This window comes from Athene noctua, chromosome 1, assembly GCF_965140245.1.
Source record: "Athene noctua chromosome 1, bAthNoc1.hap1.1, whole genome shotgun sequence".
Taxonomy (NCBI): Eukaryota; Metazoa; Chordata; class Aves; order Strigiformes; family Strigidae; genus Athene; species Athene noctua.
In genome coordinates this window covers 253,342,760-253,365,983 of record NC_134037.1, presented here as the reverse complement: position 1 = coordinate 253,365,983, position 23,224 = coordinate 253,342,760, and the positions used below count along the sequence as shown (strand labels likewise).

General features: G+C 43.6%; 1 protein-coding gene across 1 annotated transcript in view; it reads left to right on the top strand.

The window, feature by feature from the left end:
• Positions 1–23,224, top strand: part of HEPHL1 (hephaestin like 1) — a 37,836-nt gene extending 14,612 nt beyond the window's left edge. Inside the window, exons 6-20 of the mRNA XM_074932478.1 lie at positions 780–948; positions 1,667–1,806; positions 1,974–2,105; positions 4,806–5,017; positions 5,443–5,593; positions 6,792–7,004; positions 13,114–13,327; positions 14,903–15,042; positions 15,862–16,002; positions 19,135–19,241; positions 19,686–19,908; positions 20,637–20,776; positions 21,382–21,541; positions 22,862–22,942; positions 23,022–23,224. Of these exons, the coding sequence (XP_074788579.1) occupies positions 780–948; positions 1,667–1,806; positions 1,974–2,105; positions 4,806–5,017; positions 5,443–5,593; positions 6,792–7,004; positions 13,114–13,327; positions 14,903–15,042; positions 15,862–16,002; positions 19,135–19,241; positions 19,686–19,908; positions 20,637–20,776; positions 21,382–21,541; positions 22,862–22,942; positions 23,022–23,224 (2,426 nt within the window). The remainder of the gene's footprint in view (positions 1–779; positions 949–1,666; positions 1,807–1,973; positions 2,106–4,805; positions 5,018–5,442; positions 5,594–6,791; positions 7,005–13,113; positions 13,328–14,902; positions 15,043–15,861; positions 16,003–19,134; positions 19,242–19,685; positions 19,909–20,636; positions 20,777–21,381; positions 21,542–22,861; positions 22,943–23,021) is intronic.

The window sequence follows — 23,224 nt, the reverse complement described above, 5'->3', positions numbered from 1 at the left end:
CTCAGCACTGATACCACGCTTTGTATGTAAAATGGAGATTTTGATGAGCAATGAGAGACGTCTTCATCATCACTATTTGGTGTAGATAAATACTTACACATAAAGAACAATCATACCAGCTGAATGCTTCATAGCTTTTTCCTTTACAGAAATCAGACAAAAATTCACAGTGTTTTTAAAAACTTTATGTGAAGGAATTTGATGATGATGTGATATTTGTGTGGTGTGATGCAAGAACCTGAAAACACATATAATAAACTAGGTTCTCATGACAACAGGCAGTGTATAATTATATCAGAGATGACTTGGGAGAATATTTACTTTTAAGAACTTGCGCATTGATTTCAGTGTGATTTGCATCAGACAAAACAACTTGATTCTGGCAAGCAACAAATATGTTCAGTGTGGGAGTAACCAACCTCTATCTCAATGGAAATCAAGGGCAGATGATGTAATTTTGCACACTTCAGGAGGTCCTCTGACCTCTAAAATAATTCTGCTATCCTTACCTAGTGTAAGGAACTGAATAAATAAACCTAATAAAGAGTATCATTGATGTCAGTGGGTTTCACCTGTGGCATAAAGTACCAGCTTGCAACAGAAGGGTGCTAGCACCTGGGCCAGCCTAGGCAGAGAAAGTCTTTAAAAATAGAAACTTACCCTAGTAATTGTTTCCAATCCATGTAGCTCCTAGAGCATTTTGAATGTGCATTTGTATCCATGAGATTGTTGACTCCACAGCTGCCCAAGGACTGTCTCCAGACTGTTTCTCCTCCCAGGTGGCATGGAGGCATTATATGATGTTCAGATCTGCCAGAAAAACCTGTCACGGCCTTTACCGCTCAGTCACAAGAGAAGATATTATATCGCTGCTGAAGAAGTGCTCTGGAATTATGGACCTGACGGTTATGATAAATTCACTGGGCAGGGTTTAAACGCCACTGGCAGGTAAGCTTTCTTGTCCTCTCCTGTTGTGTTTTAATTTCAGGAGTCTGAGTGAGACTTCCCCAGTGATTCACCAGGGCTAGGTCCAGCACTGTTATTAATTTTAATTGAAAGGAGCAGGGATTTAAACAACCTTGTCGGGAAGATAGATTCATAACTGTGATACTCAAAGTTGCCTTCTGGAAGCACTTATCTTGCTCCATTAAGTCCATGGAGAAATCAAACCCTGGTGAGGTATGCAAAGTTCAACAGAGTTAATGACCCCATGTGGAGACTCCTCAGGCAGCTTTCACACTCTCTTTCACACCTCTCCGAGGTGCCATAATGGTAGATTTTTTTCCTCCTCTAATTACTGATGAAGATGAATTGCATTACAGTATCTCCAAGGAAAGTTTAGGAGGATTAGAAACATGTTGTGCATAGATAATGGCACAGGTCTTGCCCTAAGGTGGTTAGGGGTAAGTTGACATAGATGTCTCCCTAAGTAAATTGTGTTTTAATGTTAATGTGTTTCATGTTAAACACATGAAATTCTAATGCACAATGAATGTTCACTTGTTAACTAATTTATAACTGTAATTCAGACCCTTCGTCTGCTAGAAAGGTGTATGCAAACTAGTAACTTGGGTCATCATTTATCCTCTGCAGTAATAACTTCATATGAAATGAAGGGTTCTCCCTCAACCTCCAATTATTTAACTATGATTTATTAATTCCACAGTGAATCTGCAATATATTTCACTCAAGGGACTGACAGAATAGGAGGGCAATACTGGAAAGTTCGTTACGTGGAATATACTGACGCAACATTCAGTCAGAAGAAGATTTTGTCAGAGGACATGAAACACTTGGGAATACTTGGTACAGTGAATATTTTACCTCCTGTCATTATGTCGGGTTTGAATGCAAAATCCACTTGGATCCAGAGGGAAATTTTGTGCATGCAGCTTCCAGTCAGTCCTCTCTTATTTAGACGGAAATATGTTAGAGGGTAGTTCTAATGCCTTCCCTCACTCTCTTTTTTTAAGGCCCCGTTATAAAAGCTGAAGTGGGAGACACAGTGCTAGTTACTTTTGCCAACAAAGCCAAAAGAAGCTATAGCATTATGGCCCATGGTGTAAGTTTCAGCAAGCTGTCAGAAGGTGCTCCCTACTTAGATGGTAAGTTTTGACTGTATCGCTGTATCATCATATCCAGATTACCTGAGTCTAAAGATCTTCTGTTGCTCTGCAGGTTTGCCCTTTTTGTGGATGCTAAGTCACAAAAGGGATGATTTGATTAGTTTGTATTTACCCTACATGTCATAATCCATGGGAGTCCCCAGTCTGCCAATATGCTGGTTCTTCCTCTTGGACATTTGCCAGACAAGGAGTCTAAAACTAGCTAAGGTCCAAGCTGAGCAAAAGTCACAAGCACAATCCAATTTATATTAGTTCTAATCTAATATCTCTCAACTGCAATCAGTGCAACTCCTCCGGACATCCTCCAGAATTATGAAGTTTAGGATCTGGCATGATGCCCCTGCCAAGTCTTTGGATATAGCTATCCACACGGCCGGTGTTGCTTCACTCCTCATTCTCTAATCCAGGTCGGGCATTGCCCTTGCTTCACTGTCAGGATAGCACTGTCAGTGTCAGAAGCAGCTTTTATATGACTGCCCTGGAATGTGAAGCAGTGATAATCCTTATTAATTCTCATCAATATGTAAATGCTCAAACAGAGTATTTACCAAAGACTTCCTCTCATATTGTGCAAAAACCAGATTTTTATCACCTAAATTTAACCATTATATGTTAAATGGCATGTCTAATTTGTAGGCATCTCTTTCAGTCAGTGACAAGAAAGAAACCCTTCAGATGGCAAGAAGTCCCATTTACTTTGTAAACCCATTTTAGGAGACAGTAAGTCATCCTCTGGAGGTGTGTTTCTGTCTCCATCCACTACAGAAGAAGCCTAGAGTTTGGGTTAGGAACTAAACTTTAGATGGCTGAAGTGAGACTAGCTGAATCCCATCCGTAGTGTCTACAGAGATAATATTGTGGTCTCTGACAAAGTTTTTGCTGCATTTGGAGCACTGAAAAGAAACGTAGGTTTCTTGTTGTCTAAATTGTTTTGTTTCGACTACAACACATCAGAAGGAAACTCACAGGATATAATCCCTCTTTTGAGAACTGTGCTAAGAGAATTAGGTCAACATGAAAGACTCATAACATCATACAATAAAATCGATATAAAAGGCTTTATTAAATTCTGTTGTCTCTAGTTGCTGACCTTGCAACAGAACAAATTTGCCAACAGGGCTCAATGCATCATGAAACAGCTGGCTTGAGTTCAGCCTTGAAGTTAGCTGTGCATGTCCTAATGCCACCCATGCCAGATGTAGTTCCCTGCTGGAAGTGCAGCTTCCCTCTGATTGCAGTCTTGTCGTGCTTTCATTTAATGCTCCCCAGCAATAGCACCCATCAGCATTGCATGGTTTGTTGTGGAGCAAAATCAAACCAAATCCTAAAATTCAGCATCAGTGTGTGCTGCACACTTCTGCATCTTTGGAGAGGAACCTGACTCCAGATTCCACAACAACCTTTCTTCCCCTTCTCTCCTTGTATCCCTCATGTCTTGGATTTCCATCATACCTATCTGCAAGTATATACACATAGAAGCCCTACAGGAACTATAAGTTTACACTGAAGGTAAATGATTTTTCGAAGTCTGTGCACTGTCTGAGTGCAGCTTATTCATGTGAAAATACTGTACGTAAATGTACCTACAGACATCTACAGATGTCTGCAGACATCTTTTTTTCAGTTGTGTTCTCAAGAAATACTCTTTCATGTTGCATTTGACATTTGTCCAATCTCACAGGGTTTTTACCTCCAAATCAATGATCTCCTTATTGAGCACTGTTGCAGGATGAATCCATTACTGTCAGATACTGTTGAAGCAGTACTCTGTATTGCAGTTTGCAGCAAACAAGTTTTCAAGAGGATTCTCTTGGAGTGTTAGATTGGTGCAGTCTGCTGATGCCAGACAGATCTGACTGTACTGAGAAAATTCAGTCAGTAGATGTCTAAGTGTTAAAGAAAATTTCTGATTTGATCTTCCTCATAGCAAAGACCAGAAAAGTTACTTAGCAATTTTTTCTACAAATGGTGCAGAGATGACCTCTTTTCCCAACTTTCTTTTCAAGTCCCTTTTGTCAGTCCTTACTGAGTGGACACCAGCACTTTTACAGTGGTATATTACATGAGTGGTATAAAATCCACTCTGTGTGCAGCAGCAGACAATGGCCCAAATCCTTTAAAAGTAGTTTCCAAAAAAAGCAATAACAACTGCCCTCTGGAGACTTGGACAGAGATTCCTGTGCACTGCTACAAATTAAAAAAGAAACAATTACCTGGATCATATTTGTTTTGAATTTCTAAAGAGACAGGACTGCAGCTTCGCTTACTGATGCAATTGCTTTGTTGGTGCTTAATGAAGAGCTGGAGTCTGTGTTTGTGCCACAGATGAATCTCATGATAGGGCAGGTAAGGTGCAAATATTAGAGGAAGAGATTTAAGCACAAGGATGAGCTTTGTGTGTCTTGGCTGACTGAATCCAGATAGTGTGGGAAGGTGTCTGGGTGAAGCAGCAAAACTTGTTCTGCAGGGAACTGGCTTGGTTGTCCCCATGGCACAGGACTCCAGTGAGATGTCACCATGGCGTAAGTGCTCAGACTATGGGATGGTGCTTGAGCTGTGGCTGCAAGGGAGAGCTCACCCACTGAAATCAGCAGCTATGTCTGACTCCCAGCTAATGCCTGTATTCAGGAAGACAAAACCTTCATGTAACCTTGGTGCTTCTCAATTTTCTCTCTGCAGGCTATCTGAAGCCAGGAGCCCACGTTAAACCAGGTGAAACCTTCACATACAAATGGAGGGTGCCTGAAAATGGAGGCCCAACTGAGAGTGACCCCCCATGCCTGACCTATCTGTACTACTCAGCCACCGATGCTGTCAAGGACACCAACTCTGGCCTTGTGGGACCTTTGCTGGTCTGTCGGAAAAACACATTGAATCACGACGGGACGCAGGTGCCCATCTGCTTGTCCCTAACAGTGGGGTGGTGCACTGGGGGGGTTCTCACATGGGTCAATTTGCCCAGTTCTCAGCTCAGTTTTAAGAGATTAATCAAATGTCATTCCTCAGGGTAAAAGCTGACCTAAGGAGGTGGTTAGGAAGATTAAACTGCCATTCCCCAGTATTCTGGCTCGGGCCTAGGTTTTCCATCTTTTCCATTCACTTATTAGCAATGAATGCATCTTTCCACCCTAAATAAGTAATGGACGCTTTATTTATCCTTCTGGATGATGAAAGAGTGCCAATCCCTGTCTCTATGAGGACATAGTCAGAAGGTGGCTGCAATTCTGGGAGGAAAGAAAGCTTTGTTAAAAAAAAAATTACTTTGGTAATTTTGCATGGACTTTTTTTAATGCCTTGGCTTCTGTCTTGGCTACAGAAAGGAATAGACAGAGAATTTTACCTCGTCTTTTCAATATTTGATGAGAATGACAGCTGGTATCTGAACAAGAATATTGAAGCATTTACTGGTGACCCTTCAAAAGTAGATGTAAATGATGCAGATTTCAAGGAATCCAACAAAATGCATGGTATGAAATATTTATGTTACTGATACCTTTTTGTCAATTGTATTAGGAAACTGAGTTGGCAGATTTTATCATCATTCATAGCTGACTGCCGTGCACTGGAGGGGCAGGTGGAAAGCTGTCAGTCAGCTTATGGCTGGCTCCTGATGCCCTTGGAGTGCATGTTGAAACCCCAGTCACATGAGCAATGAATGCATCCACCTACTAGCTACACCCGGAGAAAGGGAACAGAGTAGCTTTTAGATAGAACACTTGGGTCTATAAAAAGGCATAATGTCTGTCAGGCACCAACTGCAGAAGAGGCCAATGTTCACTGGTGATTTAAAGTTCACTGCTGGCCTTGGCCCTGACTCAGACAGCAAAGGTCCACGTGCTCTGCTCTGCCAGCTCCCACTTGGGCAGTGACCACCTCTGGAAGAGCAGAGGCAAAGACTAGGGTAATGGCCAGTAATATTTTAAAACGTCACTTCTGGATGTAAGCATCTAACTTCAGCATGGACCTCCTTCAAGTTATTCCTGACATGAAAGACTTGACAAAATTATATAATCTCTCTTTGCTTTAGTTTTCTGAAAAGCACTGAGAATGTATATTGTTAGAGAACCTCCGGGCTTACTGGACACATCTATTTTATTCTTCTCTTATGAGGTGGTATCTCATTGTTCTGCCATAATATCTTTCACCCACTGGTCACAGAGAGCATTTGAAGATTAGGGAGTTCAGCATCATAACATCCTTGTGAAAGAAAGATACATTTTGAAAGTAAAAGTCGAAATCAAAGGTCAAAAATCACATAAAAAGGCTCCATCAGACGGAATTTATAACTTAGACTCTTTATGGCTCACTCCATGGCCTTAATGATCTGGTTATACATTCTCCAGGTTGAAAGGAGGTACCTGATTTACACACTTAACTGGTGTCTGTAAGGGACCCTGAAAAGCTCAGAGAACTGCTACGCCACTGCAAAGGGGTATTACAGGATTTTACAGGCTTAAAAAAAAAAATGTAGAAGAGCAGAGTTTACAGGAATAACATTTAGTTATTAATATGGTGCCACCCAGTGCTACCTTTCTTTCACAAAATGCCCTTTAATTAACGCCACAACTTGATCAGTTGCGAGTCTCTTGCCAGGAAGGTGGTAGGAGGCTCTGTGATGAGTTTCCACTGACTTGATGCCAATCGAGCTCTTTCCTTCTCCTCCAGCTGTCAACGGCTACCTGTTTGGTAATCTGCCAGGCCTGGCCATGTGCAAGGACGACAAGGTCTCCTGGCACCTCATTGGGCTGGGCAGTCATTACGACATGCACGGGGTTCATTTTCAAGGAAACACCATTGACCTGAGAGGGACGACGAGAGATGGGCTGGCCTTGTTTCCTCATTTATCAGGGACAGCACTGATGCAGCCAGATCGTGTGGGTATGTTCATGAACTTATCTTGGTGGTGTGGCATGTGCAAAAATCAGGCAGTCTAAATAAGAGTTGGCGAGATGCTCTGCTCTGCATAAGGGAGCCTGAAATCATGGGGACTGTGGGGACCTAGAGTAGCTGAAAATTCAGGCTGGGGTACTCTTCCGGAAAGTGCTATAAATAAAATATGTATGTGCACCAAAGAGTGGAAGCATTGATGACCTTGGGACAGGCAGAGCAGCAGGCAGAGAGATAGCTAATGGGATGCTCACAGAATTTCCATAACTCCCAAAACAGGCTTTTTAAGCAAAGATAAAATTTAGGACTTCGACAATAGTCTTTCAATAATAGTCGAGGAGTTTCTTCAGGAGTTTCTTCAGAAGTATATACATTAAAGATACTTTTAATTCTCATGTATAATCCAATCATATATTCTTCAAACTCAGAAGGGGTGAATAGTTTGTTGGAGACACCAGATAAGCTTCATGAGAAAGAGTGTAATATTACTTTTCTTTACATTGGTGCAACTCTGTTTAAATCAACAGAGTTATCAGAGTTGTGCAAGGCTATGCCAAGGGCCATCCTTGGCTGGAGCACCTGGCAGAAATATCTGTTGGTGTCGTGTACATGCCAGGTTAGACCTCTGGTGCTGGTGTCTATAAGACAGCAGATTTTTCCCTATGCATATCCCATACATTTCCACCATCTGTCATGAAGCCACTGCAGGACTCACACTAGATAATATACTCTGGTAGATGATTAATTTTTGCCAGCTAACTTCTACTGGCAATGAGGGAAACGGAATGAATTATCAATTCTTTCCAATCATCAATGCATGTGATTTTCTTTAACTGCATGTTATTTAACTTTTTTCATCACTTTTGCCCTAGAAATACAAGGAATGGACTGAGATCCAGTCTGGACAGAGCTATGCTTCCAATTTTGGTTCCATCACTGATTCACATACAAAGCAGCTGTGAAAGTGCTGTCCTCCTTCACAAGAGTGCTAGCAGGTGAAGCTACACAGGATTAGATTACACTGTGGTCAGCTCTGCTTCAGTAAATAGGAAGGAGAGTACAAATGTTAAAATCTGCTCATGGACATGCCAAAGGATGCTCCCACTGTCACTTCAGCCTTTGACCACCAGAGCTACAAAAAAACCAGCCCATGGTAGTTTGGCCTTTCATGGGGAGAGAGCAAAGGGTTAGAAAGCTGCAGTTTAACTCAATCATTTTTATATCATATAGATACATATAAACTAATGGTTATAAGCAGCATCTTCCTGTTTGTTAGAGGCAGCCTTCTATAATGGGTCTGTATCTGTATTGCAAAGTCTCTAAGACACCTCCATTAGCCTGATTACAACTGGACAACTTCAAGGGCTCATTCACCCAGGGCTGGAACAGCAGCTCTGTGCTCAGGGACAAGGAAACAGCATCTCTGAAACACCGACTCTGTTTCTTTATGCCTTACTGGTGTCTGCAATGCACACTCCTCCTATGTCTTCTCGTGCTCCCTGTGGGCACATCTGCAGGATGGGCAGCACTGGTGAAGGCCTACTGGCAAGCTTGTTCCTGCTGCCAGACGTCTAATCAATTGCTTTTCAGAATTCCCTTGGCTAAGCTAATCTAACTCATATAGTTAGAAGTAATTTATGGAGATTTCTGAGTGAAGATGGAGCAGGCTAGTGTTTCCTACAGAGCAAAAAGTTACGTGCTGACTTATGGGTCTCCATTTGTATCTGCATTCACATTTTGCTTTCAGTTGAAGAACCTGTTGCAATCTAGGAGTTACAGGCCACAACTCTGCAGTGTCTTATGTGCATGTTTACTCTTGAGTGTGTGAATGTCAGCCTGAATCCCCATCCTCTTACATCTTGGGACCATAGAGCATGAGTTGACTAAAAGAGATGATGGGTGCATATTCACTTTATCAACTAGTTTCTCCTTCAGTCCCCTTAATTTTTCAAAGCCAGTGGGCTCTAAGGTGAGCAGCTCTGATGCCGACATGGTCAGCACTGCATCACTCCAGCCCAGCAGGTTTCCCGAGCCGGGGAACCACCAGGAGGCAATGGCAATGGCCCGGCAGAAAGCCGTGGCCTCTCTGAGCTCTGCACCCACCAGGACTGACGCAGCTGCCCAGCCAGAGCTGCGGTGGGAACACGCTGCCACCCCGGTGTCAGGCTGCGGCCTGGGCCCTGATCCGACGCCGGGCCGGGCCGGTGGCAGCCAGCAGAGGTGTGGGAGGTGTGTCCAGGGAGAGGAGCTCCTCTGCTCAGTGGCAGAGCTCGGGAGGGGGTGAGTAGGCTGAGGAGTATCAGGGAGTGCGAGAGAGAGAGACTGCTGGAACCACAGCCCACCTTCCCCGGGACAGGCCCGACAGGCGACAGGACGCGTGATGTGGAGGATTCCCCATCCTATCTCCGCCTGGCTGAGCACAGGGGCTTAAGGGACAGGGGGCAATGGCAAGGAGTTCCTGCCCCTCCCCACGTGCCCTGGCATAACAGGCATGAGTCTCTGCAGGTGGGGCCCAACAGTGACCAGGACGAGGGTTCATCTCGCTTGGAGGAGTCGCTAAGTCGGCCAACGCCTTGCACCAAAACCACTTCCATAAAGACATAAAAGGCCGGTCGTTGTCATAGGGGATCCCTTCTGAAGGGAACAGAAGGCCCAATATGCCCACCAGCGCCGCTTCTGAGGGAAGTCTGCTGCCTCCCTGGGGCCCGTGTTAAAGATGCAAAGAGAAAGCTTCCTACCCTGTTACAGCCCTCAGATTATTATCCATTATTGATTTTTCAGGTGGGCAGCGATGAAGGTGCAGCAAGAAGTCTGAGTGCAATGGAGACCCCAGGGCCTTGGGACAACTGGTTAAGGGATCAGGAGCACAAGCAGTGTTCTCCTTTGTCCTTCCAGTTGCAGGAAATAACGAGGGAAGAAACAGGAAAAGCCGGCAAATGGATACCTGGCTCTGAGCCTGGTGTCACTGGCAGAATTTTGGGGGTTTTTTGATAACGGGTCAGTTTACATGACACCAGCCCTGCTGGCAACAGATGGGGTACACCTGTCTCAAAGGGGGAAAAGGATATTTTCACAGGAGTTAGCAGGGCTCATGGCAAGAGCTTTAAAGAAGATGTGAAAGGGGAAAGGGACAAAACCAGCCTTGCTAGAGATAAGCCTGGGGACAGCATGCCAATGTTTAAAGGACAATGTGCCAATGAGGTCCTTCGGTCTGCTGTCTTGGTGGAGGTAGGGGATGGAGATCCATGCAGCAGCAAAGAGGCAAGGGTTATAGATGTGTTAGAAACCACAGAAGTGCCTGAGAGTGGTCATGTAGGAAGTAGGGCTTCTGCCCCCAAAAAGGTGTCAAGAACAATAGCCTAACTGAAGTGCATCTACACCGATGCACACAGCATGAGACACAGACAGGAGGAGCTAGAAGACCTTGTACATCAGGAAAACTATGATATAGTCGTCATCACAGAAACATAGTGGGATGGCTTGTACCACCCGAGTGCTGCAATGGATGGCTATAAACTTCATAAGGGATAGGCAAGGAAGGAGATGTAGTGGGGTATCCTGTATGTTAAAGAGTGTCTTGACTGTGTAGGGCTTAATGATGGTGACAACAGGGCTGAATGTTTATAGATAAGAATCAGGGAAAAGGCCAACAAGGAGGAACACGGTGGGAGTCTGTTATGGATGACACAACCAGGATGAAGAGGCAAACAAAATATTCTATAAGCAGCTGAGAGAAGTCTCACAATTGCTAGCCCTTGTTCTCATGGGGGACTTCAATTTACCAGATGTCTGCTGGAAATACAATGCAGCAGAGAGGAAACAGACTAGGAGGTTCCTGGAGCATGTGGAAGATAATTTCCTGACACAGTGGGTGAGTGAGCCAACTAGGGCAGGTGCCACACTGGACCTGTTGTTTGTGAACAGGGAAGGACTTGTGGGTGATGTGAGTCTGTCTTGGACATAGCAATCACAAAATTAAAAATAATTTGTTTCTTGGAGAAGTAAGGAGAGGGGTCAACAGAACTTCCACCCTGGACTTCCATAGGGCAGACTTTGGCCTATTTAGGAGCCTGGTTGGCAGAGTTGCTTGGGATGCAGTCCTGTATGGCAAAAGAGTCCAGGAAAGATGGACATTCTTCAAGGAAATCCTAAAGGTGCAGGAGTAGGCCATACCCATGTGCCAAAAGATAAGCCAGTGGGGAAGAAGACCAGCCTGGCTGAACAGAGAGCTTTGGCTGTAATTCAGGAAAAAAAAGTAGAGTTTATGACTTTTGGAAGAAGGGGCAGGCAACTCAGGAGGACTACAAGGATGTTGTGAGGTTATGCAGGGAGAAAAAGCCCAACTAGAACTTAGTCTGGCTACTGCGGTAAAAGACAATAAAAAATGTTTCTATAAACACAGTAGCAACAAAAGCAGGTCTAAGGAGAACCTCCATCCTTTATTGAATGTAGGGGGAAACATATTGACAAAGGATGAAGAACAGCCTGAGGTACTTAATACATTCTTTGCCTCAGTCTTTAATCATAAGACCAGTTGTTCTCTGGGTATCCATCCCCCTGAGCTGGAAGACAGGGACAGGGTGCAGAATGAAGCCCCATGATCTGAGGGGAAATTGTTAGTGACAAACCATCTACAGGAAGGGCTGGAAGGAGGATCTGGGGAACTACAGGCCTGTCAGTCTGACCTTGGTGCCAGAAAAGGTTATGGAGCAGCTCATCTTGAGTGTCATCGTGTGACACATACAGGACACCCAGGTGATCAGGTCCAGTTAGAATGGATTTATGAAAGGCAGATCCTGTTTCACAAACCTGATCTCCTTCTATGACAAGGTGACCCACTTAGTGGATGAGGAAAGGCTGTGGATGTTGTCTACTACACTTTAGACAAGCCTTTGACACCGTTTCCTACAGCATTCCTGGAGAATCTGGCTGCTCATGACTTTGATGGGTGTGCTCTTCACTGAGTAAAAATCTGGCTGGATGGCTGTGCCCAAAGAGTTGTGGGGAAAGGAGTTAAATCCAGTTGGCACTGGTCACAAGTGGTGTTCCCCAGGGCTCAGTATTGGAGTCAGTTCTGTTTAATATCTTTCGAGTGCACCCTCAGTCAGTTTGCAGGTGACACCAAGTTGGCTGGGAGTGTTGATCTGCTTGAGGGCAGGAAGCCTCTGCAGAGGGATCTGGACAGTCTGGACTGATGGGTCGAGGCCAATTGTATGAGGTTCAACAAGGCTCAGTGCCAGGTCCTGCACTTGGTCCACAACAACCTCACGCAATGCTACAGGCTTTGGGAGGAGTGGCTGGAAAGCTGCCTGGTGGAAAAGGACCTGGGGGTGTTGGTTGACAGCCTGGCTGAACATGAGCCAGCAGTGTGCCCAGGTGGCCAAGAAGGCCAATGGCATCCTGGCTTGTATCAGAAGTCTTGTGGCAAGCAGGACTAAGGAAGGGTTTGTCCCTTTGTACTCCACACGGTGAGGCCGCACATTGAGGTGCTGGAGCATGTCCAGAGAAGGGCAGTGAAGCTGGTGAAGGGTCCAGAGCACAAGTCTTATGAGGAGCAGCTGAGAGAACTGGGGTTGTTTAGTCTGGAGAAAAGAAGGCTCAGGGGAGACCTTATGACTCCACAACTACCTAAAAGGAGGTTGTAGCGAGATGGGTGTTGTTCTCTTCTCCCATGTAACAAGCAATAGGACAAGAGGTAATGGCCTCAAGTTGTGTCAGGGGAGGCTTAGACTGGATATTAGGAAAAATTTCTTCACTGAAAGGGTTGTCAAGCATTGGGACAGGCTGCTCAGGGAAGTGGTTGAGTCACCATCCATTGATGTACTTAAAAGATGTGTAGATGTGGCGCTTGGGGACATGGTTTAGTGGTGGACTTGGCAGTGTTAGGTTAATGGTTGGACTTGATGATCTTAAAGGTCTTTTCTAACCTAAATGATCCTATGATTCTGTATAAGCATCCCCTCACCTGACTTTCCCCACAGCATCACAGATTATATTTGTCTGAGGACAGATCAGAAATGTATGAGGCACAGGACTTAATCTGCCAAGCTGCTTTTTAAGGTTTTTTAATTGCCTAAATCTCATGCAATTTCCTTTCCAGGCACATTCAAAGTGGTTTGCAGGACTTTTGATCACTTTGTCGGTGGGATGAAACATCTCTACGAGGTCAGCAGCTGCCGTAATACCACCCGAACCCGGCAGCAGCACGGAGCCATGAGGCTCTACTACATCGCTGCGGAAGAGGTGGAGTGGGACTATGCCTCAAATAAGAGCTCAGCGCCGAAGATTTACAACATCAGCAGCAATGAGGAAAGGTACTCAAAGCAACAAATGCCTGTGGCCATGAGGCACACTCATAGTGAAGGGGAACCTTTGAAGCATCCTTTCATGAAGTCAGCCTTGTTTGCTGAACAAACTCTTTGCTGAACAAAATAAAATGTATTTATAAAATGACATCCTCTCAGATTAGACATAGTCAGCATTTACAAATGTTTTCCTCTCAGAATGCCTTGTAATGCTGTAGAACCCAAGAAGGCTTCCAAGTCCCTAAATCCATCTGTGTGTTCCAGCCCTGGATTAACCCTACAGTGATGTCCCCAACCTCCTCCTCTCTGTTCCTCACTCTCCCCAGTGTCCCCACCCCAGGCATCTGGTTTTCATAGAGAAGAAACCCAGGTACCTGTCCCAGACATGAGCCCCTGCAGGCAGTGCAGATGCACTAGGGAGGTGCTGAGCCGCTTCACTGCAGTGCATTAGCCCCTGGATCCCCTGGAAAAGTCAGAATGTGGTAAGCACTGCAAGTGAATCATGTCTACATTCCACTGTGCTAAGGAATAAAAATCATGTTCCAGATCATATTGCACAGGGATGCCTCTGAGACCACTTTGGTGAAAACAAAAAGGAACAAGGGATTTATTTCAAAAATAAACCTTAAAGAAGTGGCTGGGAAACTGCACCCTGTAAAGAGGAAGAGTATGGGGGAGCTGGTAGAAAATATACCCGAAGAGTCACCGTTGACGAAATGTGTTTAAAGAAAATACTTAACTCCAGTATTGCCAAAGGCTGCTGTTGTACGCACACAGTATATTACTACAGTATGCAATATTCCTCGGGCATTTTTTGCTTTTATTTAGTAAGTTGTGAGCCAACTTTGCAACTCCCCTGCCAGAGGCACCTTGGAGATGAGCTGCCAGGAGAGAGACCTGCTCTCAGAAGAGGGTGAATGCTCTCCTCCGCAGCTGGTGGCGAGTGTCCTCTGCAGGCGAGTCAGTCTTCTGGGATCCCTCAGGAGCAGCAACAAACCTGGAGGGCACAAAAAAGCATCCTCTGCAGAAGGGAAAATACATTTCTCACTTTATGCTGGAAAAGCATCTAGCCCTGAGCAGCACCTAGCAGCAGGAGGGCAGGGTAAAGCAGGCCCCTCTTATCTCAGATGATGACATTTGCTTTTGCAAGGTTAAGCTTCAGTTGTCATCTTCCTATGCTAATAGCCAAGATAGTGAAAGCAGTCATCATGATAAAAGGATTCGGGTTTGCAGGGACAGGCAGTATCTTTTACTGAGGCGGAGGATGCAGCTGGTGAGAGTGGCTCTTAGCTTGAACTTCATCTCTGCTCCAACAGCTCTGGTGAAGGATTTGTGTTCCCAAAAGGTTTTGGTGAGTGCAACACATCTTCAGCTTTACCTGTTTGAAGAGGGTGTGCATTTATTGAAGATTATCACTGCTATTTTTTTCTGTTTAAACACTTGCAGCACCCAGGGTTTCAGCATCAATCAGAGCATGGGACCAAGCCATCTATTCTTATCACATCTATTGTGAATAATACAACAGTTACTAGCCTTTAGATACATAAAGTTTAGTGCTTTTAATTTTTGCTTTTAATTTTGCAGCTATGGGCATGTTTTCCTGAGCCAAGCGGAAGATCTGATAGGTTCAAAATACAAGAAGGTGGTTTACAGGGAGTACACAAACAGCAACTTCACGCAGCGTAAAGTGAGGACGGAGGAGGAAGAACACTTGGAAATCCTGGGCAAGTAGCTCTCATGCTGACAGACTGAGCCTGATAAGTGAGAGGACTGCTTTCCAAAAGCTAGTAGTTTTTCCAGATTTGTTAACATGGAAAATAAGGAACACTGATGCCTATTTCAGGTTATCAGTGATTTTATACCCAATTTGTATTATTGCTGAGTGCAAAGATGCTTTCCAAATTAGGGAATTATTTCTCAAACATGAATCAGGAGTTTCCTAAGGAGTACTAAGAAGATGCCAAAATGGCAATTCCAGGATTCACCTTAACTTCAGAGCATGTAACTTGGGGGAGACTCTTGTAGGCAGATTAAATCAATATTAAGGGGCCAGATTCGTGTTGGAAATTGGGCAAGATAAAATTTTACACATCATAAAATAACCATCAGCTCATGTTTTCATGGGGTGAGAAGTGGGCAACAATTGGTCACAAAGTAGTCAACACACTCTAGAAATATATTTGACGTTTCCTTTTTTGAAATACAAAAGTAAAAAAATAATTTAAAAAAAAAAATCTGTTACCAGTTTAAGAAATAAAATTTTGGAAGATACTAAAACCATCCACAGGAACTTTCCTTAAAAACAAGCTGTCCAAAGACCTGTCTCCAGAGTGAGTAATTGACCAAAAAGAAAAAAGATTTTTTTATATATATGGAACTTCATGAACTGAGATAACAAACCAATTTTGATGGCTTTGCTGAAAGAATAGAAAAGCCCAAAGTTTTTGAGAAAGACCTTGGCTCCTCTCCCAGGCCAAGCTATTGAACATTTGTTAAATTCAGAAAAGCGGAATTAATCACTGGCATCTTCTGTTTTAATTTAGGGCCATTACTCCATGCTGAGGCTGGTGACTCTGTACTGATTGTATTTAAGAACAAAGCCAGTAGGCCTTATTCGATAAGTGCACATGGTGTAGAAGAAGTAGGTTGTGAAGAACAACCTGAGACACCAATTACCCTCCCTGGTAAGGCTTTTCTGGGTTTTTTTGTGGGTTGGGTTTGTTTTTGGTTTTTTTTTTTTCTTTAAGTTACAAAGGCTGTATATAAAAGTATTTTAACATATGAATGATAATCCCTCTTTCAAGCTTACACATCCCCATGTGTTCTTCCAGGTATAATATTCTCAACATTTATTCAGATATGATTCTGTGATGTTATACATGTAGATTCTTGATCAAGTGAGCATGTTTGGGCAGAGAACAAACCTTTGTTCCTATCAAGGGTAGAAACTGGAATGTTATATCACTGAAAAACCTCCAAAAAAGGCAAGAGCAGGCACATAACCATGGCAAGAGAAGTATAAGACAGCACTGCATTTGGCTCCAAACTGACACTCTAATAATGTTTTAAAAACTGAGAAACTCAGTGGTAGAGCTGCAGTTGGCAATATTAACTCTCTCTCTCTCTTAATCTACACAGAACTGGCATTTGCATTCAGAGCTGATGCATAAAATGCAAGATGTAGCTGTATGTGAATTGAAAATCTTTGAAAAATGTTATCAAATACACCTCAGTTTCTAGTGAGAAAAATAGTAGAAAATAGTTCTCACAGCACTGAAATTTTTCATACGGAAAAATACCTGTTAACATTTTTTGATTTCTATATTTATGTTGGGTTTTATATTCCAGTTGGAAGTCAAACTCGAAACCAGGCATTATTGTCAATCCAAAATGTACATACTTTTGCTTTCCATCATCCATGCTATTTTTTTCACAGCATTTGTGAGCTTCAGTATGAAACTAAATGAAAAGAAATTCTGATGTACTAAACCTCTTTGCAAGTTGAAATTTCTTTCCTGTAAACAACTGTATCAATACAGTACAATCACATGGAAATTCATGGCCAAATGTGCCTTGCTGGAGTTTGACAAAAGAATACCTTTAGTTAATATATGGGGGGAAAAAAAAAAAAAAAAAAAAGAGATTTTTATATGACTCTCTTGCTGTGTTATTCGCTCCATGATGTTGGTGATGCTGTTGACAGCTGAGGTGTAACACTGGGAGCACTACTGTCATCTCTCCTGTGGCCACATGGGAGCAGACTTGGGACAAGTTAAGCCAAGGGAGGTGTCTGCAAGATCTAAGGACAGCCTTTTTCTCAGGAGTTTGGAAACAGCAGTCAATACGAAAAACAAGTCTCTCAAAACAAGAACAATTCCTGGGCACTTCAGTCCTCACCACGACCATCTAGAAGTCCTCGCTGTCTTCCCAGTCCAAACTGGACTGCTCACCCCAAGCTTCCCAGAGCCTGTCTAGTTTTACTAAATCCTGAACCAGACATGAGTTAGATTTGTGTCCTGCTAAATTGTGTCCAGTTCTCGAGAGCACTGCCAGCTCCGAAGGAGACTGTGGGTGGCGTGGTAAGGAGATGAAGAGAGGAGATCCATAGCAGCCTAAGCCAAACCAGCTCTCAGCGGCCACAGCTTTGTCCCCTCCCTGTCCATTCCTCCATTTACCCAGCAGCAAAAAGGGAGGGAACATCCATTTTCCTCTTGTTTATCAGTCCTTTCAGGGGTTATGTTTCATTTACACTTCAAAGATAGGTCTTTGATGGCATCTGAAGTCTCTCAGGTATTAGGCAGAGTGGAGGTTTTCCCATCCACAGCCTCCAAATGTCCCGAAGTGAAGAGTAAAAAGCAAGGAAGTGGTAAAGGAGCATGGCCAGACTCCCTTCTCACATCACGTCCTCTAAAAAGGGGTGGTGACATGTAGGTTAGATACAGGCGGATGACAGACTCTTCCCTGGTGTATGTCTCTAAGGCGTGAATGTCTCTGAGACTGAGGAGTTTCTTGTTACTCTTTTCTGGCCTATTAGCATAGTGTGTCTGAAAGCCTTTCAGATCTCTGCTGAAGTACATAGACTCATGCTGTAATGAACACAAGGTGCTTGTCCTGTAAGATTAAATGGTATTGCAACATTTACATTAGACTCATCTCATATAGTATGACATTTGAAAGTCACCATTTCTTTTTTCATAGTTATTGCTGTACAATAAAACCTACTATTACATGATCTATCAAACAGTGTAGTGCCTCAGTGACACAAAACTAAGCTCAGTCACTTCGCAACCATTTAAACTTGAAAACTCTCCTTTGCCCTGATGCCCACAGCTGATGGCAGTTATTGGGTTGTGGATGGACTAAGACCATGGACAAGAGTTCTGTGATTTCCTTGGTTTCCCCTGACTTGTGACATGCCCCCAGCTGTTCTTGGCATTTGTCACCCTGGAAGACTTTTGGGCCAGAGACCATCTGGTTCAACATTTCTCCACCACTTAAAAGGGCAAGGTGCTGACCACATCTTCTTCTTATACCCTTCCCTTCAGTACCAGCAAAAAAACAAAGCAGGGAAACACAGCACAGGCAGTTCATCTGAGCATAGATGTGTTTGTGTTCAGTGTAGAGAACTGATCCTCACCTGAATAGGTAATTTCTCCACCAGATTGTTCTGTTTTTTTAAGTCAGACATCAGGGAATCTCTGCTCAGGGAGGACATGGCAGAGGTGATGGCTTTTATGAAAGGACAGGGGTTCTCCAGCAATTCCTGGGGAGCAGGGGCTTAGCTGGAAGAGGAAAGGACCTCCCAGTCAGGAGGTTTGTACATACTCAGCTCTCCTCTTCTGGCCCAGAGCTGAGACATTGCTGTAGCACCATCTGCAAAATCCCAGTGGCAACTGCCACATCTTTGTGCCTTTTTCAGCTGAGAAAGTCCAAGTAATGTTTTCTGGAGCTTGGCTCCCAGCGTCTTCAACTGACCTTAAGCATCAGCATCCAAGATCATTGATCTGCTACAAGTTTTGCCCAAGGAGAAAGATGAAGAGTCCTATATCTAAAATTCCATTCTGTGGGATGCCACTGTTGCCAGCATCATTTGCAGATCTCCCTTTCTGGGGGCTATCTGCCTTCATTTACACCACTAGAACCTCATTGACCTCCCGGAAGGCAGAATCACATCCATATCCCATTGGTGCATGCTTCCACAGATAGTTTTGATGTAGAACATTTTTTTGATGAGAAGGGTAGCAGATCTCAGTTACATGCTATTCAAAGCCTCTAATACCCAGCTGCTCTTGGTAAAATTGTTCTCTCTGTTTCAGGGGAAATAAACACCTACAGGTGGAACGTCCCAGAACGATCTGGCCCTGGTAAAACAGATCCAAACTGTATCACTTGGGTTTATTATTCAACAGTGAATTTTGTAAAGGTAACCAAGAAATGGTCATTAAAGATTACACTGATTTACCTGAAGCGTTCCGCTTGCATAAAGTTCCTGAAAGGATCTTACTTCGCATTTATGCAAGGACCACAGGCTAGAGGAAAAATTCATAGAACTACATGTTTTGTCCTCTTTGGTAACTGTTGCACATGCCTGGGTAATTTAATCTATTGAAATCCTTGGGGATACACCATGATAATATGATTCCCTCCTTAAAGATCAGCTGAAGGGATTTTGGTTGAAGGTAAAACATTGCTTTGGTATATTAACACAGGGACATGTAGAGAAAGATATCCCTGATCAGAGTAATGATTTTTTTTCTTATCTGATAGGAAAATGGAATTTCATCTATATTTAATCTGTAGTTAAACTGTATTTATTTCATAACTGAATGAACTGAAACCTGTAATGCATATATTTATTTTATTTCAGGACACATACAGTGGTCTGATTGGGCCTCTTGTAGTTTGCAGAAAAGGAACTCTAGATGAAAGAGGTCTAAGGAAAGACATTGATCGTGAATTTACTCTTCTGTTTATGGTGTTTGATGAAAATGAATCCTGGTATTTGAAAGAAAATATTGAAACATACCTTCACAAGAATCCTGATGATTTTAATTCCACTGAGAACTTTGTAGAAGGCAACAGCATGCATGGTATGTAGAACTTGGTGGCAGCAGCCAAGAGGACAGAGTTTTATTCTTCACAGCCCTTTTAGAAGACATTGGACTTAGGCTGCAGTTACCCAACCATGTGACAAATTCATAAACTGTAACTGTGGAAACAAAAAATTTCCATGAAGCCCAGCCAAGATATTTTTCTAACAAGATAGTTTAATCTTATACTCTGGCTGCCCTGCCAGACTTCCCTTGTCATCTGGGAGCTGCGTTCCTTGCAGGCTTGTTCTGTAGGAACATAAGGATGGCATCTTAAAACTGTGGCTGTAGTAGCAACCAGCTGAGGAGCCAGGCAGAACAGACTGGACAGAGGCAGGAACAGCCCTGACAAAGCAAATTTCTCTTTCTACAGATGGTACCCATTTTAGGCAACAACAATTTTTCCATGTAGCTTCTCAGCATAGAACTTGTTTGTTCACGAGTCTGATCCCAACCAGTAAAAAACCTTTCCAATGCTTTCCAAGACAGAAAAATGTTTGTTGCTGGGCACTTAGGTGACTTGGAAAATGAAACAAAAAAGTGACCGTCTCCCTGCAATGGCAGTGGTCACTATGGAGAGTCCTTACTCTGGCCCCACATGCCTGTCCCCTCTCTGCCTCAGCACTCAGTCTTCCCAGGGAGAAAGTGCGAAGGATACCTGAAGTGGAGGTTAACATCACCTGTATCATGGCCAGTTACTAATCAGTGCTTTTTTGTCATTCTTCTAGCAATCAATGGGAAGGTTTATAACAGTCTACTGGGTCTAAAGATGAATGAAGGTGATAGAACAAACTGGTATTTGATAGGAATGGGCAATGAAGTTGATATACACACAGTTCACTTCCATGCACAGACCTTCATCTTCAAGGTTGGTAAAATTAATCAAAGTACAACCTTTATAGTGCAATGGGAAATTTATGAAAAAAAAGTCCATGTTTTTCAGCTTGGGCATGGAGCCCTGGTGCTGATGTTGGTGGGAGTTTTGCATGTGAAGGATATACAAAATGAACGAGGTCCTTGCAAAGCTTCTCTTACTCTGTAATTGTTATGAATCATGAATAAATGCCACTATTAGAGGACATGGTTAAGTGGATTAAGATACATGTTTACCCATAGGTAAAAGGGAAGAAAAAGGGAGGAAATCAGAGAGAGTTATGCCAGCTTGGAGTATGGTTTTACATTGTGACCGCTTGCCCCTGGCAGGACTATCTAAAAAAATCTGTCTTTCAAAGAAACGCCTGTGCTCAACCAGCACTTGAAGTCCTCAGGAGGGGTCTCCTGTTGTTAATTAATTTATTAATTAAATTAGAGGTGTCCACAGACCTCAGTTTCCCTGGATGAGTCTCACTAGAAATGTATAACAAGAAGCATTGGATCTTTCTTGAGGAGCTGAAAGTCTAACTAGAATATTTTAGTGCCCGTGGCAGGTATTTGAGACATGACTCTAACGATGCTGGTTTTGCCTTGCCACAGACAGATAAGGACCACAGAGGAGATGTCTATGACCTTTTTCCTGGGACTTTCCAGACAGTTGAACTCACAGCAGAAAACCCTGGAACATGGCTTCTGCACTGCCATGTAGCTGATCACATCCACGCTGGCATGGAGACGACCTACACCATCAATAAATCAGGTGCAGTATCAGAAACATGTCCTAGGACTCAGAGGTGGTATCGCAGCAGATCGGACAGAAGGCAGGGAGGAAAGTAGTAGAACTAATGTCACCACTGCTCCCTGAACCCTGGTTGGAAGCACCTGAACATTACTGCCATGGCCAGTTAGGATCATCCAGGGACAGGACTAACACCCCTAATGACATGGCAAAGACAGTAATCTTTGCTACACTCTGCAGCTTAAAAACAGCTGGTGCTACACAAAAGCCCTTCTAAGACAGAGGCAGCCTGCAGACCATTAGTCATCCGCAGGTGGTGCAGAAAACCACTGCAAAGCTATTTTTCAGCCTCGGTGCCACGTGATGTGTGGGAGGGCCTGTAGACTGGCATGGTGCTGGTTCCTCCCTGCAATCGCTCCTGGCTCCCAGGGCTATTTGAGCTCCTGAGAACAGCTGAGATACAAGATGCTCCAGAAGATGATTGTTCATCCTGCCCAAGAAATAGGCAATCTTTTGACTAAGAAAAGTTGGCAAACTTTCTGAGTGGTGCTGGTCCCTTCCACCACTTGTGAGTGATGCCAAAAGTGCTTTGTGATCCTCTCCACATCACATAATTTCACTAGACTTCTGGATCCAGCATGTCGTGCCTGGGTCACCTCTGTGCTTGTTACACTCCTCCAGAGGGTTTTCAACAGTGCCAGCAGGCACACCTCGAACCTGTAACCCTGTAGCAGCAGGATGACAAATGTAATGCCAAATGTAGCCTAAATACTCTTCCTATGGATAAGGTAAATTTATTTTATATCACATATTCATGCAGGCTGCGAAATTTCAAGTGAACAAGCAAAATGCAGAGCTGAATCATAGAATGGTTTGGGTTGGAAGGGACCTTCAAAGATCATCCAGTTCCACTGCCCTGCCATGGGCAGGGACACCTTCCACTAGCCCAGGTTGCCCAAAGCCCCGTCCAGCCTGGCCTTGAACACTGCCAGGGAGGGGGCAGCCACAGCTTCTCTGGGCAACCTGTTCCAGTGTCTCACCACCCTCATCATAAAGAATTTCTTCCTTATGTCCAGTCTAAATCTACCCTCTGTTGGTTTAAAACTGTCACCCCCCATCCTATCAGTACAGTAAATAGTGAAGTAAACAGAGATGCCTATAGAGAAGGGGGACATCACCCACAGAGGTGCCTAGAGTAATAGCTGTGCTGATCTAATAATGATTTATGTTCAGATCAACAAGGTAGAAATACTTAAATAAAATCAGGAGTTCTTTTGCAGAAGAGAAAAGAGTATTTGTTAAGGTTTTCAACTTAACTTTGTTTTTTCTCTTTCTGCACAGAGTGGGAAGCTCCTTCAGAAGGAGGACTCACAACTGGAGCGTATGACACAACTACTGCAAAAAATAGAACCACTACAAAGGGTAAGGATTTTTTTAAATGTCATTTAAAACTCTTCAGATTCATGCATAGATTTCTCATTAACTACTTCTCTTTTAACAGATTATGACAGCAAAGGGGGCAATTTTTTTGGCAAAACTTTGAGTCCTGGAGAAGCCAGCCTGATACTCGGAGCCTTTTTTTTCACCGGACTTGTTCTGCTGTCCACAGTATTAATGATCTTCTGCCTCGTCATCCACCAAGGAAACAGGATCCATTACATGGCGCTGCATGACAAAAGTGCACTTCTAACAGATTCCCTGTAA